This window comes from Diospyros lotus, chromosome 14 (assembly GCF_014633365.1).
Source record: "Diospyros lotus cultivar Yz01 chromosome 14, ASM1463336v1, whole genome shotgun sequence".
In the NCBI taxonomy this organism is placed as follows: Eukaryota; Viridiplantae; Streptophyta; class Magnoliopsida; order Ericales; family Ebenaceae; genus Diospyros; species Diospyros lotus.
In genome coordinates, this window is record NC_068351.1 from 13,482,702 (window position 1) to 13,504,857 (window position 22,156).

At 33.2% G+C, this 22,156-nt stretch overlaps 1 protein-coding gene across 2 annotated transcripts in view; it reads right to left on the bottom strand.

Moving 5' to 3' along the window:
- Positions 1 to 10,498: 10,498 nt before the first annotated feature.
- LOC127791224 (histone acetyltransferase HAC1-like) overlaps positions 10,499 to 22,156 on the bottom strand; it is a 44,084-nt gene continuing 32,426 nt past the window's right edge. For both annotated transcript variants that reach the window (XM_052321078.1, XM_052321079.1), the window contains 6 exons: positions 21,780 to 22,092; positions 19,984 to 20,123; positions 14,687 to 14,765; positions 14,163 to 14,555; positions 11,414 to 11,631; positions 10,499 to 11,298 (listed from right to left, as the gene is read on the bottom strand). In XM_052321078.1, the coding sequence (XP_052177038.1) occupies positions 11,184 to 11,298; positions 11,414 to 11,631; positions 14,163 to 14,555; positions 14,687 to 14,765; positions 19,984 to 20,123; positions 21,780 to 22,092 (1,258 nt within the window). In that variant the 3' untranslated portion in view covers positions 10,499 to 11,183. The remainder of the gene's footprint in view (positions 11,299 to 11,413; positions 11,632 to 14,162; positions 14,556 to 14,686; positions 14,766 to 19,983; positions 20,124 to 21,779; positions 22,093 to 22,156) is intronic.

A 22,156-nucleotide genomic window follows, 5' to 3' on the forward strand; every position in this document is an offset into this window, starting at 1 on the left:
TAACTATTAGGTGGATATTATAGCTAAAATCCATTTAACTTTATGAATGCTTTATTAGGTATGTATTTTAGCTAAAATCCATTTAATATTAGGTGTGTATTATAGCTAAAATCCATTTAACTTTAAGTGTGTGAGTGCCCATTAGATATAATTATGTCTAGTTGAATAATTGAAATTGTGTGGTTTGTATTGCATCTTGTGGCCTATAAATAGATCACTTGATTGCATTTGTAAGTGTGATTATTATTCTTGAATCAAAGTTTAGTTATTTCCTTAGAATTCTCTCTTTGAGAATTGCTTTTGTTCTCTCTCATTTTCTTTAGTATTTTCTCTTGTGATCTTACTTTCTTCCTTTCTTCTTTTAAATTCTTATGTCATTTATTATTACTTTATTATTCACCGCCTAAATGGACGGTTAGTTTATGCCTTTAAATTCTTGCAATTTTAATTCTTGTCATTTAATTGTTCACCGCCTAAATGGACGGTTAGTTTATGCCTTTAAATTCTTGCAATTTTAATTCTTGTATTTTAATTATCTACCGCCTAAATGGCCGGTTAGTTTCTTCTATTTTAATTCCTGTCATTTAAATTCTGTTATTTAAATTATGTCATTTAAATTGTTGTCAATTAATTTAATAGAGATGAGTAGCTAAATCTAATCTTGGGTTAAGGCAAGGACAGTGTCTAACGCCAATGATTCCCAAAGAAAGCTACGCTTTAAATGAGTAACATTGGTTTAAACTTCAATATGAGTGTGTTTTGATTATTGAAAAATCACTAGGTTTGGATTGGAGCGTAAGCCTAACTTAGAGCTTTCATGTCACGCATGAGAGTTACTAGAACTGGAAACGCTATCATACCCAAACCCGGATGATTAATTTAGTTGTTTTGTGTATTAATTGTAATTAAATTTATGGTAGTTTTTTAAATTAGAATCCCGCATATCATGTATGGGGATTGCTTAAACTAAAGCTATCATTATCTTTAATTGCATTTAATAACAAATCCTCATATATGAAATTAAATTAATGTTGCTAATCTTTTATGCTAATATTTGGGAATCAACGGGTTGGCACTGAAATTGTCTTAACTCAAGTACTTTCCAATTTCATATTCTCACGTTTAGTATTTATTTCAACTTCTGTCTTGCTTTATTTTCTAGTATTTGTTATCTAAAAAAATTATAAAAAATCATGTTATCAATCCATCTAAATGCGTGTGCGTGTGTGTGACATTCTTTTTTTTCTTTTGCCATAAATAAATCTCTCAGTGGACGACCTGGACTTATCCAGAAAGTATAAATTTAAATTTGAACTACAACTGCACTCGTACACTGACGAGTATAAACCTCTCGCCTAAATAAATAAATAAAATATAAAAATTTTATTGTGTTTTGTTTTGTGTTTTAATTGCAGGGTGAGAGTGCAGTCACTTGTCCATGATTATGAGTTATTTTCTATGAAGAAAGATGAGTCTATAAAAGATATGTACACTAGATTCAATGATATTGTTACTACCTTAGAAGCTTTAGGTAAGACATTTACAAATGGAGAAAGAGTTAGAAAAATTCTAAGAAGTTTACCCAGATCGTGGGAATCCAAGGTCACTGCCATAACAGAGGCCAAAGACTTAGATACACTTCCATTTGACAACTTTCTAGGTTCATTAATGACACATGAAATTATGGTGAAAAGAAATGAAGTTGATGACTCCAAGAAAAACAAAAATGTAGCATTTAAAATTGAGGATGAAGATAAAGACTCACAAAGTGAAGATGATGATTTTGCTTTGTTAGCCAGAAAATTTAGGAAATTTATGAAGAGAGGTAGATTTTATCAAAGGAGAAACTTTCGGAAAGAGAAAGAACAAAAGAAAACTAACCTATCTAATGAGCTTCGATGTTTTGAATGTAAGAAGGTAAGTCACATTAGAAGTAATTGCCCTCAATTGAAAAAGAAGGATCGCAAGGAAAGAAAGATGAAGAAGAAGGCTTTAGCTGCATGAGGAGAAGATGAGCTCTCATCAAGTGATGAATCCCAAGAAGATGAAGTTGCCAACATTTGCTTTATGGCAAATATTAAAGATGAGGTAACTTCTCAGCATCCTACTTCAATTTCTGATTTTACATTTGAAGAACTACACGATGCATTCAATGATCTGCTAAGTGAATGTGAGCATATGAACAAGAAAAACATTGATTTAAAAAGGGAATCAAGTTCCCTAAAAAATAAGGTAAATGAGCTGAAAAATAAAATAGAAATGTTAGAAGATGAAAGAAACAGTCTAAGTACTGAAAAAGAAAATCTCTTGAAAGAAAACAAAGACATGAAATAATCCTTAGAAAAATTAGTTGAAGGGAAAAAAAAACTAGAAATGATTCTTGAAGCTCAAAGAAATTTTGGAGATAAATAAGGAATTGGATTTGATGCATTCCAAGCAAGCTCCAGTAAAACAGTTTTTGTTAAAGCTTCAAATCAAAAGTTTATTCAAAGAAAATCATTCATTAGACCAAAGTTTTCAAAAAGAAGTATTTCATGTCATTACTATGGTAAAAATGGTCATTCAGTCAACCAATGTTATATACGAAATTTTCCTCAAAAATTCAAACAAGTTTGGGTTCCTAAAGATGTAGTATCTTCTAACAAGAATGGACCCAAGATGATGTGGGTACCAAAGGGAACAATGTGAATGATTTCTTGTGTAGGCTGCATTTGTTTCAAATGATTCAAGGAGCAACTAGTTCCTTGATAGTGGGTGCTCAAGGCACATTACAGGAGATTAATATCTTCTCAGCAACATCGTTTTCAAGGAAGGAGGTAAGGTTTTCTATGGTGACAACTCTCAAGGTAAGATAATAGGTATGGGCTCTATTTCTTTTGAAAACATTACATTAGAAAATGTATTTCTTGTTGATGGTCTTAAACATAATTTGATTAGTATTAGTCAACTGTGTGATTTAAGTTATGAAGTTTGTTTTGATGCTAATTCTTGTAAAATTGTATGCTCTAAGACAAAAGAAATGAAATTAAAAGGAAATAGAGTAGGGAACATTTATCTCACATTTCTAGAATCATCAAAAATAGAAAACTATTTAGTTGCAAATTCATCTCAAAACTCTTGGTTGTGGCATAATAGGTTAGGGCATGCTAGTATGAACCTAATAAACAAGTTAGTAAAGCATGATCTTGTAAATGGATTGCCCAAGCTTAAATTTGAAAGAGATCACATTCGTGGCACTTGCATGAAAGGTAAGCAAATCAGTGTATCATTCAAACCAATAAATGAAGTATCAACATCTAGACCTCTAACACTACTTCACTTAGACTTGTTTGGTCCAATGAGAACTCTAAGCTTAGGAGGCAAACAATATGTTTTGGTAATAGTAGATGATTATTCTAGATTCACATGGGCTATCTTTCTTGCATCCAAAAATGAAACCTTTAAGTCTTTTGAAATATTCAGTAAAAGAATTCAAAGAGAAAAAGGCTTTTGTATTTCAAAAATAAGAAGTGATCATGGAGGAGAATTTGAAAATGAATCTTTCAAACTATTTTGTTAAGAAAATGGGATAGATCATAACTTATCTTGTGCTAGGACTCCCCAACAAAATGGTGTAGTAGAAAGAAAGAATAGATCCTTACAAGAAATGGCTAGAACAATGCTTTGTGATGAAAACCTTCCTAAATATTTTTGGGCAAAAGCTGTGCATACTGTTTGTTACATTCTAAATAGAGTATCAATAAGACCATTTTTGAAAAAGACTCCCTATGAACTATTCAAAGGAAGAAAGCCTAACATAAGTTATTTCCATGTCTTTGATAGCACTTGCTATATTCTCAATAATGGAAAAGAATTTCTAGGTAAATTTGATGCTAAAAGTGATGAAGGTATATTTTTAGGATATTCATCTCAAAGTAAATGTTATAGGGTATTCAAAAAAAGAACCCTAGTAGTAGAGGAAACAATTCAAGTAATAGTTGATGACATAAGCATTGAGGTTCCAAAACTTAGGGAAGAAGGTGAAAATGAAGTAACTCAAAATTTTGAAAAACTTTCAATAGAGCAAAATGAATCTAATATTCAAGAGAAGGATTCGTTTGAAGGAGAACAAGTGCATCAAGTAGAAAAAGAACTAACATTTTCAAGAGAAAGAAAATATGTCAAAAGGAATGAAATCATAGGAGATCCATCCAAAGACATTAGAACTAGATCATCCATTAGAAAGGAATGCCAATATACTGCCTTCCTATCTCAAGTTGAACCCAAAAATATCAAAGAAGCTTTAGAAGATGAAAATTGGATTATTGTTATGCAAGAAGAACTAAATCAATTTGAAAGAAATGGAGTTTGGAAACTAGTGCCAAGACCAAAAGATTATCCTATTATAGGCACAAAATGGGTATTTAGAAATAAGATGGATGAAAATGAAGTTGTAACTAGAAACAAAGCAAGGTTAGTGGCTCAAGGTTATAGCCAAAAAGAAGGTATTGACTATGATGAAACTTATGCCCCTGTTGCTAGGTTAGAAGCAATAAGAATGTTGTTAGCATTTGCTTGTTACAAAAACTTCAAATTATATCAAATGGATGTTAAGAGTGCTTTCTTAAATGGGTATATTAATGAAGAAGTTTATGTAGAACAACCCCCTGGCTTTGAAAATCACAAGTATGAAGATCATGTGTTCAAATTGTCTAAAACTTTATATGGTCTAAAACAAGCCCCTAGAGCATGGTATGAGAGACTTAGTAAGTTTCTCTTAGATGAAGGATTTAAAAGAGGCCAAATAGATACAACCTTATTTATAAGAAGCCATGATAAGGACATCTTATTGGTTCAAATATATGTAGATGATATCATATTTGGATCTACAAATAAATCTCTATGTGATCAATTTGTAAATCTTATGCAAGGAGAATTTGAGATGAGCATGATGGGTGAGCTTAAGTACTTTCTAGGATTGCAAATAAAACAAGAAGAAGAAGGTATATATATTTCTCAACAAAAATACATAAGAGATATTCTCAAGAGGTTTGATGTTCAAGATTGTAAACCTGTGGCTACACTTATGAGTAATTCTCAAAGCCTAGATAAAGATGAATTAGGGAAGGCTGTAGATAATAAGCTTTATAGAAGTATTATTGGCTCTTTTTATTTAACAGCTAGTAGACCTGATATTATGTTTAGTGTGTGCTTGTGTGCTAGATTCCAATCTAATCCCAAAGAATCCCACTTGAAAGCAGTTAAAAGAATCTTGAGATACTTAAAAGGAACTGCAAATCTAGAACTATTTTATGCAAAATCAAATAACTTTGATCTAATAGCATACACTGATGCAGATTATGATGGATGTAAAATAGATAGAAAAAGTACAAGTGGTTCATGTCAATTCTTAGGAGATTGTTTGGTATCTTGGTCAAGTAGGAAGCAAAACACAGTGGCTCTATCATCTATTGAGGCTGAATATGTAACAGCTAAAAATTGCTATGCTTAAATATTGTGGATTAAATATCAAGTAGAAGACTATGGCATAAGACTTCAAAACATCCCAATAAAATGTGACAATACTAGTGCTATAGCTTTACTAAGAAATCCAGTGTTTTATGCAAGAACTAAACACATAGAAGTAAAACATCACTTTATTAGAGACCATGTTAAAAAAAGAGACATAAATCTTAAATTCATAGATACAAATCATCAAATAGCAGATATCTTTACAAAATCTTTTGATAGAGAAAAGTTTGAATATTTTAGGAGTGAGCTAGGATTAATTATTACATGATTATCTATAATATTATTTACCTAGATATTATCACTGGTTTGTTAAATATTTTTTAGTTTTTTGAGTTTTCTGTTGTAAGGACAGGCATTTAAATTTGTCAATTAAATGAAGTAATCCATTGACAGTATGCATTTCAGCCAAAATTTATAAGTGATGATTTAGGGCACATCTCTGTAAATTTAAATCTTCTAAGTATAGTCGACAGCAATAAAGCTATTGTCGACTATAGTCGACAAAGGGTTCGACCATAGTTGACTATGCGTTATATTTTAAACTCAATCTGTCGATAGCACCTTAGTGTCTGTCGACTATATCCTAAATCTTCGCTATAATAGTCGACTATGCCTCTCAATTCTATCGATTATTCAGATTCGCCTATTTAAAGAACGGGCAACTATCTATTTTCTTATAAACCCTAACTTCTCCTTGTGTGGCCGATTTGCTCTCCTTAAGTACCGAACCCTTCTCTCTCTTAATCATTTTGCATTCGGTTTGTGTGTAATTTCATCCAAGCACTAAATTTATTTTGTGTTATCGGCCCTATCCTTTGCTCGTCCTCTCAGCCATATCCCGCAGCTTCTCTTGCTCTCTCTCTCTCTCGATTGCATCGTGTTTTATCACTCTCAATAGCACGGATGAAGAACTCGGACAAAGGCAAAGGAAAGGAACCGGCTTCCTCAAGCCGTCCTCCATCTCAACCGAGGCCTCAACTTCAACTTTTCAATTCTGAGGGACAACAAGAAAGGTACTCCATTCATTTTGAGTCTCGGGAAGTCCTTGAAGGTCGTTATTTGGATTTAACGTTTCTAGAAGCCATTGGTTTTCCCTATATTCAAACGTTTAAGGATTTTGGTTAGTGGGATTTCTTAACAATTCATCGATGCATATATGAATATGCTGTTAGGGCTTTTTATTCAAATGCTGATAATACATATCATAAGATGAAGTCAAATAAGAAGTTTAAAACCAACATTAGGGATTCTCATATGGAAGTCACCTTGATGTTAATTCATAATCGATTTGGAATTCCGTTAGAAGGTGAGGACTATGCTTCTTAGACTCAAGATTATGTTTAGGCCAGTAAAGAAGTCATAGGAGATGACTCTCTTACAACAAAAATATCTGACACATCAAGTATGAACTTGAACACTAGGATTCTTCATCTTATTTGTTGTCAGATGATTTACCCTAGGAATGGCAGTTTTTCTCTTGTTACTAGACTTGATTTATGGCTACTTCAATGTATTAAGGCTAAGAGAAGGCTAAATCTATGTCTACTGATGATCAACTTGATGATAGACTCTTTTTCAACAAAGACTAGGTTACTTCCCTATGACATGACAGTTAGTGAATTACTGGATAGTTTAGTGGGAAACATGGAAAGTGCTAGAAAAGTCTATCTCAGTCCCTCTCAGCATATAAATGATAAGACAGCCCTTAGAATTGGCTATGCAAATAAGGATGGGGAATGGGTTAAAGTTGACAAACTTGAAAATCCTAAGAAGAAGAGAAGATCAGAAGGACTATCTTCATCTTATGAAGAGTTAGTAGTTCAAGGAATGACAGATTTAAAATTAGACATATCAAGAATTGAAGCCAGTTTGCAAGAGTTTAGAGAAGAAGTCATATTAGATTTGCAAAGTCTCCATCAGCAGCAAAAAGATCTCTCTTCTCAAATGGGACATCTTATTTAGATGCTCTCTTCTCAGTTCCCTCCACCTGTTGTATCTCCATCTATACCATCAGCTTTTTTTCTTTCATCAGCTCAGTCTTTTCCTTCATCCATCTCTCCAGATGTTTAGATGATGCTCTCATCATATATTCTACTTTACCTTTGCTTTATGTATGCTTACTTTGGCAGATTTACCTTTTGCTTTTATTATATGGTTTGTTGAACTACATTATCACTTTTATGAATAAATGTTTAAGTATTGACATTTTACTCTTGTTAATGTATGTTTAAATCTAACTGCATGGTTTAGTTGAATAATCTCTATGTGTAGCTTGGTTTAACGGGGAGCCTCAGTGTGTTTAAAAAATGGGGAGTATTCTTTTTTTTTTTATTGACAAAAAGGGGGAGATAAAATAAGTGAATTGATTTTCATATTTGTTTTGTCATCATCAAAAAGAGGGAGATTGATATTTTACTCTTGGTAATAAAATAGTTTTGATAATGATTATATGAAAATCAATCTCTACTATATGAATTAGAAAATCAATCTTTAATAAATAAGTTTGAAGCAAGATATGAAAATCTATAGAAGATATGTTGAGTATGGTTGAATGTGGTTTGTTTTAAAATATATTTTTGATAATCTCAACTTGCTTTCAAAATAATCAAAATGAGGATTTGTTAAGTTTTCAATCTTTTCAAATGGATAGTCAACTATGTGGTTTAATGCTGTCGACTATACCTAAATATAGTCGACTATGTCATAAGGATAGTCGACTATGCATAAGGATAGTCGACTATACTTGTTTAATTTGTCGACTATATATGGCCTCTGTCGACTATTTTTCATTATGTCGACTATCATGTAAGGATAGTCGACTATGGTTTTTCTTCTGTCGACTATGTTTGTTCATGAATTTCAAAATCTTCTTCATATTTTTGTATCTGTCGACTATGTGAATTTATGTTAGAAGATAGTTGACTATGCTTTCTTATCTGTCAACTATGCCTTGTTTTATTTGAAAATATAGTCGACTAACCTATTTTGTCTGTCGACTATTTGTTTCTCAGAAACTTGTAACGAGTAGTTTTTGGCACATTTAATGCTCGCCCAACCACCCACAACGGTCCAAATTTTGAACTTATCTACCATCAACTATAAATAGGTGGTTGAAGACGCATTGAAGGCTGCTGAATATATTGAATATCTTGACCTACCAAGCTTTCACTGTTACATCGAGCTTTAAATTTTACTCTCTGTATCTTTATTTGTGAGGCTTGTGTATCTCACTGTTACATTTATTTTAAGCCTCGATCATTTATTTAAGAGGGAAGCTTGTAACTAAGAGTTGTACTCTTAGATTTTTATTCTCACAATTTCTATAGTTTTTCCTAGCATAAGCTAGAGGACCCATTTGATTGGAAGGCTTGTACATTTCCTAGTCAAGGACTAGAGAACCTACTCATATTGAGTAGGGGGTTTGATAGTGAAGTTGCTTAAAAATCCTTAGTTGGTAGATAAGGTAGTGGACTAGGCTTGGAAAGCCAAACCACTATAAATTCTGGTCTCTTGTGTTCTCTGTTTTTCACTTGTCGCTAATTAGCATCTTTATTCTTATTTATTTCACTTAATCTTTCATAAGATTTCATATTTCTTTTTAAGAAAATTTTAATTTACCAATTCACCCCCTCTTTGTGTGTCATATCATTTCAATTCTACCAGAGTATGGTAATATAATTGATTTTACATTAAATTAAATATAAGAACTCATGAGTTCAAATTTTCTTATGAAAAGTTTTTTATTTTTAAATAAAATATTTAAAAAGAAATTAATATATATATATATAATTGAAAATAAAAAAATGAAAATAATAATAGTAAAATGGAAATGAGATGAGGTTAATTAATAATAAAGAATAATTACAGAACAACTCCAAGCAAATAATTTATGCCTATTTTATTACTTGAATAGAAAGTAGATGGAAAAAAAATGTATTTTTTTGTGGTTCAGGAGAGCATTGGGCAACGAGAATGGATGGAAAAAAAAAAGGATATTATTAATTATTAAGTGACTTATAATATTTTTTAAAAATAAAAAATATATAATATGACAAAATCAAAGGTGAAAAGTTTGAATTTTTAATAACCGTATGATGTGATGTGATGTGAATTGTGAAAACACAAATAATTTTAAAAAGAGACAAAAAAGGATAAGGAAGCAATTTCCATTTCATTGCTAAATGCTTAATGCATTTTCCCAAACAAACAAGCAAACGGACAGTTTGTTTCATTCCATCCGTTAAAAGTGACTTTTGACCATGCAGAGAAAGAACATTTAAAATATAATGCTGCATAATTTTTTTTCATTAATACATTTTTAAAAACAGTAAAAAAAACACATTTTCATTATTTTAAAAAATTAAAAATTAAAAATAATTTAAAAACAGCAACAAAAAAAAAAAATGCAACCTAAATATTTTAATAAAAAATTAAAAATAACATTATTTAAAATCCCTCTATCCAAGAACATCAAGAGTAGAAGATAACACACTTCTACTGAGAAAACTCTCTGTACTCCATAATAAATAACTCTAAAATTATCTGCCAGCTACATGAACATGACCACAAGCAACAAGTTGGATTGGACCTCCTTTTTGTAGACAACAGTAGACACCCCACCTCAAACCTGACAGCCTAAACCTAATCCTAAAACGCCATACAAAATTTACAAGAGGCACTATTCTAGACCTAATAAGAGGCAATAGACTACTAGAGCACTCTCTACATTCATTCATTACCCTCCCAAGATAAGTTGCACTAGAGAATTGTGGAAGCGTCTAAACCATTTTCAGGCTCCTGCCAACACCAAAACAGGCAAGTTTGCCTTTAAACAAAGGCATTTCTTCTCTCCAGTTGGCCATCAAAGTGATCTCTGATCCTCAAAATGAGTTAAATGCCTACCGTACACTAGTATGGTTTTTACTACTAGATGTAGGAGTTAGCAATGAAGTGTTAGGAGGAAGAATTGCTTCACAATACACGAGAATAAAATTGAAGCCCCAATTACTTACTGGCTTCATCTACAACTTGCTGCTTTAAGATCAACAGCTTATAATTATAATATAATTATTTCTTTTTCATTTCTAAACAAGATGACAATCTACAAAACGGTATTCGAGGAGGGAAGAAGAACAAGCAGATCAAAGGAGAAGGAAAACAAAAAAAGGACTATAAAACTTAACTCCCTCCCAAAATCCTTTGTGCAAAAAGAGAAGGAAAAAGAAAAATAATAAGCTAGACAGGTGAGAACAACTATGGTACATTTGCCACAGAAGATGGCACTGGACTGGACTGATACAAGAGACCATGAAATCAAAGAATCACCAAATTGGCCACCGATAAAACGCTTCTTTAGTATTCTCCCACTCCAAAAGGGTGCAGTTGCTGGTGGATGGTAGCTCTGAAAAATAAACCGCACAGCTTCCTCCAGGAAAGAACAGCCATGCATGATAAGAAATCTAGAACAAGAATTTCCATCTCCAACTAACTGTTAACAATCTGCAGCTGTTTCATTTTTCTGTCTTCACCAAAACTCTTCCCCCAACAACCCAACAACCCACGCACCAGGATAGTTCATTCTTACCAGAGAAGCAAATAATCTATCCTCCATCTGGAAGCCCCTCCATGGAACGTAATTAACCGTGACACCAATTACTGTATGTACACGCTGGTCATCCAGCATTGCCAGCAACCTCAGCAGCTCGTTGCCGCATCATCTCCATCACTGCTGCCCTTCGTCGGGAATCAGATTGCTGTTGCAGCCTCCTCATATGCTCTTTCAGATCTCTGAATTAATGATAACATATATAAATGCTGGTTTGACAGTCTGAAAAAGTAGTATTTCCATACAGAGGGATTGGGTTATGGAACATTGATAATGTTCAAAAGGTCATGTACAAACCTGCAACGTGGTACGTGGCATTCAGATTCCTTGCAAGCTCGAGCATGGAGTTGCAAGAGATACCACATTTTCTTGCACAGAACACAACCTCCAGAAGCACGGATTTTGCATTGTATCCCATGGCGGAAAAGACCCTTCACCCTGCGACAATTTGGATATTGACAATGTGGGGAACGGCACTGAGATGCGTGCACCAGAAGGTCAAGCATTTTTCGAAGCTGCAACATTAATTAATCAAATCATGTCAGTCCTTGCGCATAAACATGCAGCTCTTCTAAAGCATTCTATCAGCAACCCTTGATGGCATCAAGTAATTAAGTTACCAGGAAACAGGCATGGATGTAGAGTATTGAGAAAACAATGAAAAAAAATATATCATAATTTCCAGTTGCTGGAAATACAAAGCAATAATCAACAATCAGATTTCCATACGTTGACATTATCATAAGTTTAGGGCCTTTTGATTTGTCAGGCCTCTCAAATGGACACACCACAAAAATATTTCCCATCTTTCATAACATCAACCATACAGTGTCTGCCCATGCTAAATTGAAATAGACAAGAGGCCTTTCTGATTTTTTATTGTGCTTATAATTTGTTATGCAACAAAGGCAAGTTTGATTGAGGTCTTCTAGTTTTCTACTAGAATCTGCAGCCCAGACATAATAAGCATAAATGAAATATTTCATTTATTTCATTATGTTGCCATCATTAATTCATCCACACAGTATTCGCAAGTGGCAAAGACAAATTAATTTACGAGCTAAAAGGCCCTGGCCCTCAATCCTAAAACAGAAACAAAAGCATATGTTTACCAATTATTTTTCCCCTTTCATTTCACCTTGTTTGGGGGGAGGGGGAAAGAAAAATGTATGTCCTTTGTTTCACTCCCAAAAGATGTGAAGTCACCTCACCTCGTAGCTGTCAAATGCATCCTACATATATCCTGAGTTTTTTGCTTGAATTCTACCATACAAGAAATTGAGGTCCCAAGTTCAAAAAGTAGCAATGGGTGGTTACAATTCTTTGGCACAATTCCATCATTCAAAATAAGTCAAATGCAACATCCATCAAAATGTAAAAAGTAAATCCATAAGCTCCAAAAGGTATAGTTTTACATCCGAAATTCAAAAAAACCTAAGTTGCATATATTCTGAAAGGACATTAAAAGTAAACAACAAGATCCAAAAAGCACAGTTTACCATCCAAGATAAAACAAAAAGAAATCCAATTCCAACATATTGAGGGCTGACACAACATGAGATAAAGTTCTGATGATAAATATTTGTGACAAACTCCACAAATTATGTAACCAGGTACCACAAGCAGAGAACACCCCACCCCCACCCCCATTTCCTATTGGAATCAGTATTAACATATGCAAAGATTAGATCCATAGTTCAAAAGAATATTAGCAGTAGCTTCAAGAATTGCATTCAAAGTATTGCAGACAATTAACATAAAAAGTATCTCTGATATGATGAATATTATATCACAGTAACCAATCTAAACAAAATATTGCACACAATCAACAACACATTTTGACATCTGCACATCAAGGGATAACTCTTGTTAGTTGTTAGAACTCCCAAGCTCCCCATTTTGTGAGTATTTGGAGAGTTGATGAGAATCATGGAGGGCCGACTAATAATGACGTAATCGGATCAGTCAATCCAGTCACACCAGATCGCACATCAGGAGTATTGTTTTTGTACAGTCATTCTCTTATTTTGGATAGAGGTGGTTTCCACAACTCAAACATGTGACTTTCTAGTTAGAAAGGAGCAACTTTACTGTTATTATCAAGGCTCACCCTCATAACTTTTGCTAGAATAATTAGAAAGAAATATTATAAGACTTGGATAAGGAAGATGCTTAAGGGCATCTGCCCGACGTATGCAAGTCTCAAAAAAGTCACCTTGTTCGAGCCACTCCACTATACACCCAAACTTTCTTTTTTATGGTATATAATGTGTGTTACATGATATAAACTTGTGTTCACCACATCAAATAGGAGGACCTGATCCCAAATTATAATTAATTGACAAGTAAATAAGTTTTTGAGCAGCATTAAAACATTTCCTCAATAAACAACTTCATCCACCATTAAAAGCCCTAAACATTTTTATAAAATTTGTTCATCAACCTTACAATGGGTTGTAAAAGATTCAAGAATTATAAGTGCACCAAATCTAAACCCAAGTTCTAACGTCTGTATTTTCCACCCGCCATCCCTCCTCATTCTAACTAGATGCAAAGGCTTTCCCCGCAAAGAGCAAAAGACAAGAAGGAAGCATATAGCACTTCAAATGTTTCATATAAGAGCTAAACTTAAACTACAGAGTCTTGCTTCCTGGCATTTAGAGAAAGTACATAAGAGCAATGGGCTTTTTGACAAATACAGCTTGTGAATGCTTATTTTCCAGCAATATGAGGACAACCCCAATGCATGAGGCTCTGTACTTTGTAAGGGTTGGGGAAGAGCTATATTTGTATGCAACCTTCTCCTTGCATTTTTGTAAAGAGGTTGTTTCTGGAACTCCAACCCGTGACCTTCCACTCACAAAAAAGCAACCTTCCCATTGCTACAAAGGCTCACAAAATGAAAAATGGAAAAGAAAAAAATCCAACCACAAACAGTGCAAGTGCAAACATACATGCAGATAAATGTAACCTGTAAAATTAGAAGTTGCCTGGCTTCTTGGAAAACAAAAATTGTTAATAACTTTGAAAATAATATATACTTAACCTGTAAAACTCGTATTTGCCTAGCTTCTTTGTTCTGTGCATCGCGTTCAGCTGTGGATGGATGATTCGTCAACTTATGAGGATGATCAATTCCACCATCCTTTTGATAACAAGAATTGCATACGTCATAATCAGGGCAAATCTCACATCGCCAACCTTGACCAGCTTCAATATCAAGATGACATATGTTACATGTTGTTACAAATGCAGGAGCAGTAGGATTGTGAAGATGGTAAAGGACCATCATGGAAGAATGTTTAGCTCGGCGGAGGGTATCATATTGATAATGATTGCCTTGACAGAGACTCAAAAATGCTTGTCTTGTATCAAAGAATTCACTCTCAAGAATCTCATCTTTGTCCTTTGTATCTTCAGGTACATCATTGATTTCAACCTGCAAGGTTTATCCATCTGACTTCTCAAACTGGATCGTGACAAGTCAACATGTCGAAAAAATAACAAGAGCACAATAGATGACCATAAAACGGTAAGTAGAATACAAAATTGATGGATAGAAAAGCTTACTGCATATAGTATGTGCTTGTCCCTTTGATTGATAGGGTGTCTCTCTCTCTCTTCAAGTTTTTGTTCAGCATCATAACACCTGAAACAATAACAGCAAAGGATAAAACATCAAATGCACAATATAGTTAGTGATTGAAAAATGAAGGTCAGACATGTACTTGCCATCCTTCAAGAACCATTAACAGAGATAACAGAGCCTTTAATGTACCTTTTTTTTTTATCAAGTATTACAAGTTATTAAAGACATGCATCTTGGAGCATAAACAAGTGTCAGAATATGTGGAGGAGTACTTAGGCTTTTTCGATTACAATAGGATTACATTAAGGATCTGCATTTAAGTCCTTACCCTATTGCCCCCAGTAATGGATGAACTCACTAAACATGTTCAAGCAAAGGTGCCACAGTGAATGAGACAAAAGAAAGTGTGGAGACTAAGCTCAATTTATGGAAGAAAATTTTAGAATCTAAAAGGATTTAAATTAAGTAGGGTGAAAACTGAATATATGGAATACAAATTTAGCAAGAATATAAGTGTGGATGATGTTATGGTAAAATTGGAATATCAAATCATACCAAGAAAAGATTAATTTAGATATATTGGAATCAGTCATCCAAAAAGATAAAGAGGGATTAATGAAGATGTTACTTGTAGAATTGTAGCAAGCTTGTTTAAATGGAAAAGTGCATCTAGAATTTTATGCGATAATATGATTCCACTAAAGCTAAAAGGAAAATTTTATAAGACATTGTAAGACCAACTTTGTTGAATGGTATGGAATGTTGGGCAATAAAATACCAACATGTGTAAAATATGAGCATCATGGAGATGAGGATGCTAAGATGGATATATGGGGCCAAATAAAAAGATAAAGTTAGAAATGAGGTTATTCGTAATAAAGTAGGAGTGACTCCTATTGAAGATATCATGCAATATACAATTAAGATGGTTTGATCATGTAAGAAGAAGATCAATAGAGGCTGATAGTGAGGAGAGTTGATGGCATGGAACAAATAGGTAGCAAAAGAGGTTGAGGAAGACCAAAAGAACTTGGTAAGAGACACTTCAATTTGATATCAAGTATATGGGCCTTACTAAAAAAAAGGAAAAGGATAGAAATGAATAGAAATCTAGAATTCAATACAAGCATGACAGAGATGAGGACTCTTAAGATGGATGAGCGGCTGTAAAGAAAAGAAAAAATTATAAAAGAGGTTATTCGTAATAAATTAAGAGTGGCTCTTATCAAAGATAAGATGCAGTAGATATGATTGACATGGTTTGATCATATGAGAAGAAGACTAATAGAGCCTGACTGTGGGGAGAGTTGATAGCATGGAACAAATAGTTAGCAAAAGAGGTAGAGGAAGACCACAAAAACTTGGTGGGAGACACTTTGGCTTGATATTGAGTATATTGACCTTTCTGTGAACCAAAGTCACAAGTATCAACCAATATGCACATGATTTGGATACCAAATCTTTGAATTCTTTTAAGCACTAGCACAAGCTTAAAAACTCATTGATACACCTGATTTGACCTGAGAAATGCAATCAGCCTAGGATGGTCAAGCATGCAGCTCTTACTTTAATTTGGACAATAAATAGCATAAATGGCCAAAGCTTGAGTGTTGCTGGTTTTAAGAATGTAAGTCTACTGTTTGAGTGAAAACACAAGCCACAGTAAACTACAAGTACATAAAGGTGCAATTTTCAAGTGAATTTTGATGGCTTCAAAGACCCATGAATCATATTTGCTCATCAATATAGTTAGATGGAAATCCAGCTGAAACTAAACAAATTATATCTAAACACATGAAACCAATTGACATATAGGGCCAGCATCATAGGAGCTGTGGTAAACTGCACTTACACTTGCTGTTGGCATCATCTTTCTTACTATTCCATTAAAAATATCAATATCAGATTGTATTAATAACAATCATAATAGAATTGTCAAATGCTTCAATTCCAGAATTTTCTTTCAAGCATACAAAAATAAAGGTCCCACTTGTTTCTTTTTTTGCTGCAGTAAGGAAGAACAAGGCCAGAGGAAAACATAAAACTAGCTATCCTGTATCTAAGCAAAATTGAACATCTGCTCTACAAGTTATCTCAATGTCAGAGGGAAGTTGGGAGATGCCAAAAATAGGAGAAGATCTGGCATGAGCAGCAAGATGTGCAGTTTGATTACTGAGGCCATTTGGTTGAGATTTTTTATGTATTTGTTTTTTGTTGTTTCAAAATTAAAATAAAAAGAAAAGCCTTAGAAATACCTTTGTTTGCATGTACTTCTATTTATGTGATAAAAATTTGGAAGCAACAAAGACATCTTTTACTATTTTTCAAAATTGGAATACTTTGGAATCAACTCTCTAAAAACATTTTCCTGAACCAATTCAGCAGGCGTGTTTCTTGAGATTTTCTACTTTGGTAGCCAAAAACAGTTTTTGGAAGTTGGAACCATAACCAATGAGTTCAATATTTTGAAATGTAGTTTCATGCATATTATATTACATTGCAGCAATAGAATACAGCAATCATATTTGCATATTCCATCATGCAAATATTAATACGCCTTGCATGCAAAAGTCAATAAAAATGTCTAACCATATAAATTAACCAGAGAACATTTTTTTATTCTTTTCCAAAATTCGGGTACTTTGAGATCAATGTTCAAGAAACAATTTCATCAGCCAATTCATCAAATGCTTGATCTTATCAAATTTATAACTCAAAAACAGTTTTTGGAAGTTGGAACCACAAACAAAAGGCTTAAAATTTTGAAAAATTATAGTTTATGCATATTATATCATAGTTAACAACAGAATAAAATAGTTATATTCGCATATTGCATCACGCACATACCAATATAATTTGCAGAAAAATATTAATACTCCTCCCATTTCCATTACTCTTTTACAAGCACATTTACTAATATTTTCCACACGTCCAAGCCATCTTAAAACACACTTCATGCATCTTATGTTCAACAGGTGCCACTTCTATGTATAATGTCATTTCTAATTTTGTTTTTAATTGCATGGCCACACATCCACCCTAATATTGTTTAACTGTTTAACTCATTTACACTAGTAGTTCACACAGTACATAACCACCCAACATTCTGTGCAAGTCAACAGTAAATCATTCCACCTATAGGTATTTATGCCTATTGCATATTAGACTAGTAAATCATTCCCCCATTAATCAAATACAATCAGTGTTACAAAACCATATTCAACTAATTAGTTGGACCAAGTTAAATGATGACCATTTGTCAAATATTTTTTTCTTCTAATAGGTTGGGATTCAAACTTGTTTTCTTTTCCTGTTGAAAATTAAGCCACCTATTAAATTCCACAAATGATATTGATGTAGGTATTATTTGGAAGTGGGAATAAAGGCTGCCTAATAGGAATTGTTCAAACAATATTGGTCATGGAAAGTTTCTAAGCATAGAATTTTATAAGGTTAAAGGCTTTAAGGATTTCCAAATGGAATTGGAAGCAGTTATGATTGATCAGGCTTTCTTATGCACATATATGAAGAATGATTCAACATTCTTAATGAAGGCAAGGATTTTTACTAGGGAGTATATTTTTAAAATAATGCTTTACCTAATTTATGTTTCTGGAGGTTTTGATGATGGCACATTGGAGCTTAATTTGTTTCCCCAATGGGAGGGGTCATTTTGACTATTTGTCGTTTGGATTTTTTAAGGTCAATAAGATGGCCTCTTAGGAGGAGAAATTAAGGTCTGGAACTGAATCAAACTGAATTTGGAATCTAGTCAGGTCCATTAACAAATTGTCTCTGTACTTGACCTAAATCCATTTTCTAATCAGTGTTTTGAAAAGCGCTAAGTGCACTTAAGTGCAAAAGGCCTAAGGATCTTAAGCACAAAGCCAAGTGCCCACTTAAGCAAAGTGGAGTGCATATAAATAAATAAAGAGTAAACTTTTGAGGGGCATATAAATAAATTAAAGAGTATAACCTTTTATAAGCATAAAAAATATAAGCTATTAAAACGGAAATCATTAAAAATAAACTAAATGAGAATGAGAGCGGCTCAAAAAATTAACAAAAGATGAGATGCTATTTTTCATTTATATTTTCATACTAGTTTACAAGTTTATGTAACCATAACAAAAACACATAGGGGACATAAAAAGGATACAATCTGGTCAAATACTGGTCCTAATGGAACTTGGAAGACAAGCTAGTCTAAACTCTCAATTGAAAGGATCTAAATATGCTAAGACTTCTTTTTTAATTTTTTATTTGTTTATTTTGTTGAGTCTTCTTTTGTTTTTTGTAAAAGTTTGGAAAGAAACCCATTCTATTTCAGTAACACGATTTGTACAAGGGATCGGATAGAAGAGTTAGGAAAAAAAAAATTCTAATTTACAACAACCCCTAATTAATCAACCCCAATTTACAACAATCCCCAACCAATCAATAAGGAATCAATTGTCAATCCCTAATTTACAGCAATCTGGAATCAATTAGCAACCCCTATTTACACCTAACATGTTTCCATCAATATTTTTTGATTGGTAAATCCAGCTGCATGTTCTTTCTTTTTAAACAAATGTATATATGATTTTATTTAGGTTTTTCTAAGATCTGATAGTAGCTTTTTTGGTTAAGGATTACATACAAGCAGAGACAATGTTGCAAAAATTTAAACAAATCCAACCATTCATATCGTTTGCTAAAAAATAAATGCCCAAGTGTATTTCTGAAGCATGCTTTATTGTGCTTCAGAGCTCAGGTAAAACCACACTTCAGAGCACTTTAACCGTGCTCAGCTAAAGTTGTTGAGCTTCACACAAAGCATGCTGCACTTCATGCTTTGCACTTAAAGTGCACTTTTTTAGACACTGTTTCTGATCCGCTTTCCTACTCATTTCCAGTTTTGACAAGGTGGTGACTACCAATGGTAACATAAGAGGCTAACATGTGAAAGAAGACAGAGAAGAAGAAGACTCATTGTGTCCAGCTGACAACCTAGGCAGGTTTGCATAAACCTTCAAAAGTTCAACACAACTTTTTGGAATCTCATCACATTTATTAACAAATTGTCTATATATCTTGACTAATATCCATTTGTTGATCCCTTTTCCTACTCAGTTCCAGTTTTGATAGAGTGATGACAACTGAATGTAACAGGTTGATGCAAGAGTGAATCCATAATAAAGTAGTATCAAACAGAATTGCATAGATAATTGTCCACTTTCAGCAGCAGAGCAAAGTATGCCTAGAAACAAAAGAGCTATGATTGTGGAACCCTTACTTGTCACAAAGCTGAAAATTTCTGCACTGCTTGCAAACCCATTGATGTCCAGATACCATTAGAATACAGCAATGAGAACATGCAGGCTGCAAGTGGACCATGATAAAATCTTCCTTCATCGGGCAAATTGTTTCACCGAGCTGGAAAAAGAGATAGCATGGTAAGAGCAAAACAGTAATACCTCAAAAGCTTTAAAAATTCAATTATAACCAGAAAGTATAAAATAACTCAGCACGCTCATTGGTTATGACCAACCAATCCAGGGTTGATACTCAACTCTTAACTAGGTTACATGGATGACCCAATTAGAGAGAGAGAGAGAGAGATTAAAAAACAGAAAATGTAAGAACTTTTGTGGTATGGATTAGAACACCTGCACGAGGTTGATCATGTAAGATGCACAGATATGAACAGAAAATTAAATTTAGACAAACCACAACAAAATAACAAATAAATAAGTTTTAACTCGATGTAACTGCATGAATATACATTTAAGGCCATGTTTGCTGCACGAGATAAGTTGGCGTTGATTTTTTTACAGTGTTTGATAGACTTTAAGAAATGACCTAACATATACAACATTAACTTATATAGTATGTTGGGGATGCTATCTCCCAACATAAATGCCTTTTGGATAAGAGAGATTTACTATAATACTCTCATGATTGCATCACTTCATTATCCTCATCAACTACACCTTTTCCTAACCAAGATAGGGTTGTTGGCATGGCATTCATAATATCAATTGACTTCTAAAAGTCACATTGACAATACAAATCCACACAAAAGAACAATGTGGCAACATTTTATGCCAGATGCCCTCTAGCAAGGGAATAATGAGATAAAGTTCCAATATCATCTTCACATAGAAAAGTTTCATGAGATAGCAATGAATGAAGATAATGATATGGTTATGTTTCGTCACATGGTATTGTGAAACTAACCCATACAACATGGAAACACAACTATCTTAATTGCACCACTTAAGAACCAAAAATGCTATTACATGCACAAATATGTGTATGTATAACATGATTTTTATTAAACATAAGATACTTAAAATTTACATAAAGGTCATCACCATGAGGCTTCCCATTTTGTGAGGGTCATCTTTTGCATGTAGACTTACCCTTGCTTTGCAAAGGAGCTAACTCCACAACATTACATAAATATCAAAATAATATTCTGATACTTCAATTACATTTAACACCAATAACTTGCTAAATATTGTGTAGTTATGATAAAATTATAGTATTTATTTTAAAATCATAACATATAAAAAAGATAATATTATAATTATATGCTAAAAACGATAATATTAATTATACAAGTATCTATGATCAGCATGTATACATGCCAATATAAATGAAATATTAGTGAGAATGCATAGCATAATTATATTTCCATAATGCATCAAAAATCACAAAAAAATGCTATCATATTAATATAAGATTATAATATAGTTTTATATAACTACAATAAAACTATGCATAAGTAATTGTAAAATGCTATACTAACATCTATAAATGATATCATAATATAATGTCACTGGCAATATCACCATTTTAGTTTAAGCCAAACAAACACAAGTAGCAGTTATCCACCACCTAGATTCCACACACACCAAATATCAAAGAAGAAGTCAACATAATATATAATAACTTCTATATATATAATCTCCTGGAAGTAATTTCCACGAGATTCTATCCCATCTTATCCTATCCGGTTAATCAAAACATAAACTGAAAAACATGTAACAGGAGGAAGGTGAATAGAACTTAAAGAATTAGCATTACTTTGTGCATCAGTAGTAGATCCTTTGATGCATTGCTGGAAAGATCAGATTGACCAGACGCTTTTAAAGCCCTTTTTGTTATGGTCTTTTTGGTTGTCCCTTTTTTATGTTGTTTTCTACCATCTTCTTCTTGCTGAAGCTGATAGATCATATCTTCTGCAGCACCAGGCCAGTAGTCTCCATCAAAATAAGGTAAACGTGCAGCAGTGACCTTAGCCTTGCATTCGCCCGTGGTCACAAAGAAATGGTCATATAAATTAGTGAGGTCGACCACTATGTTCTCTTTTGAAGCCTTTCTTAACATAGATAAATACCTGAAATAATAAAAAATTCAATCATAAAAGATATAACGGTAGCTTCATAACATTAAATAATCAC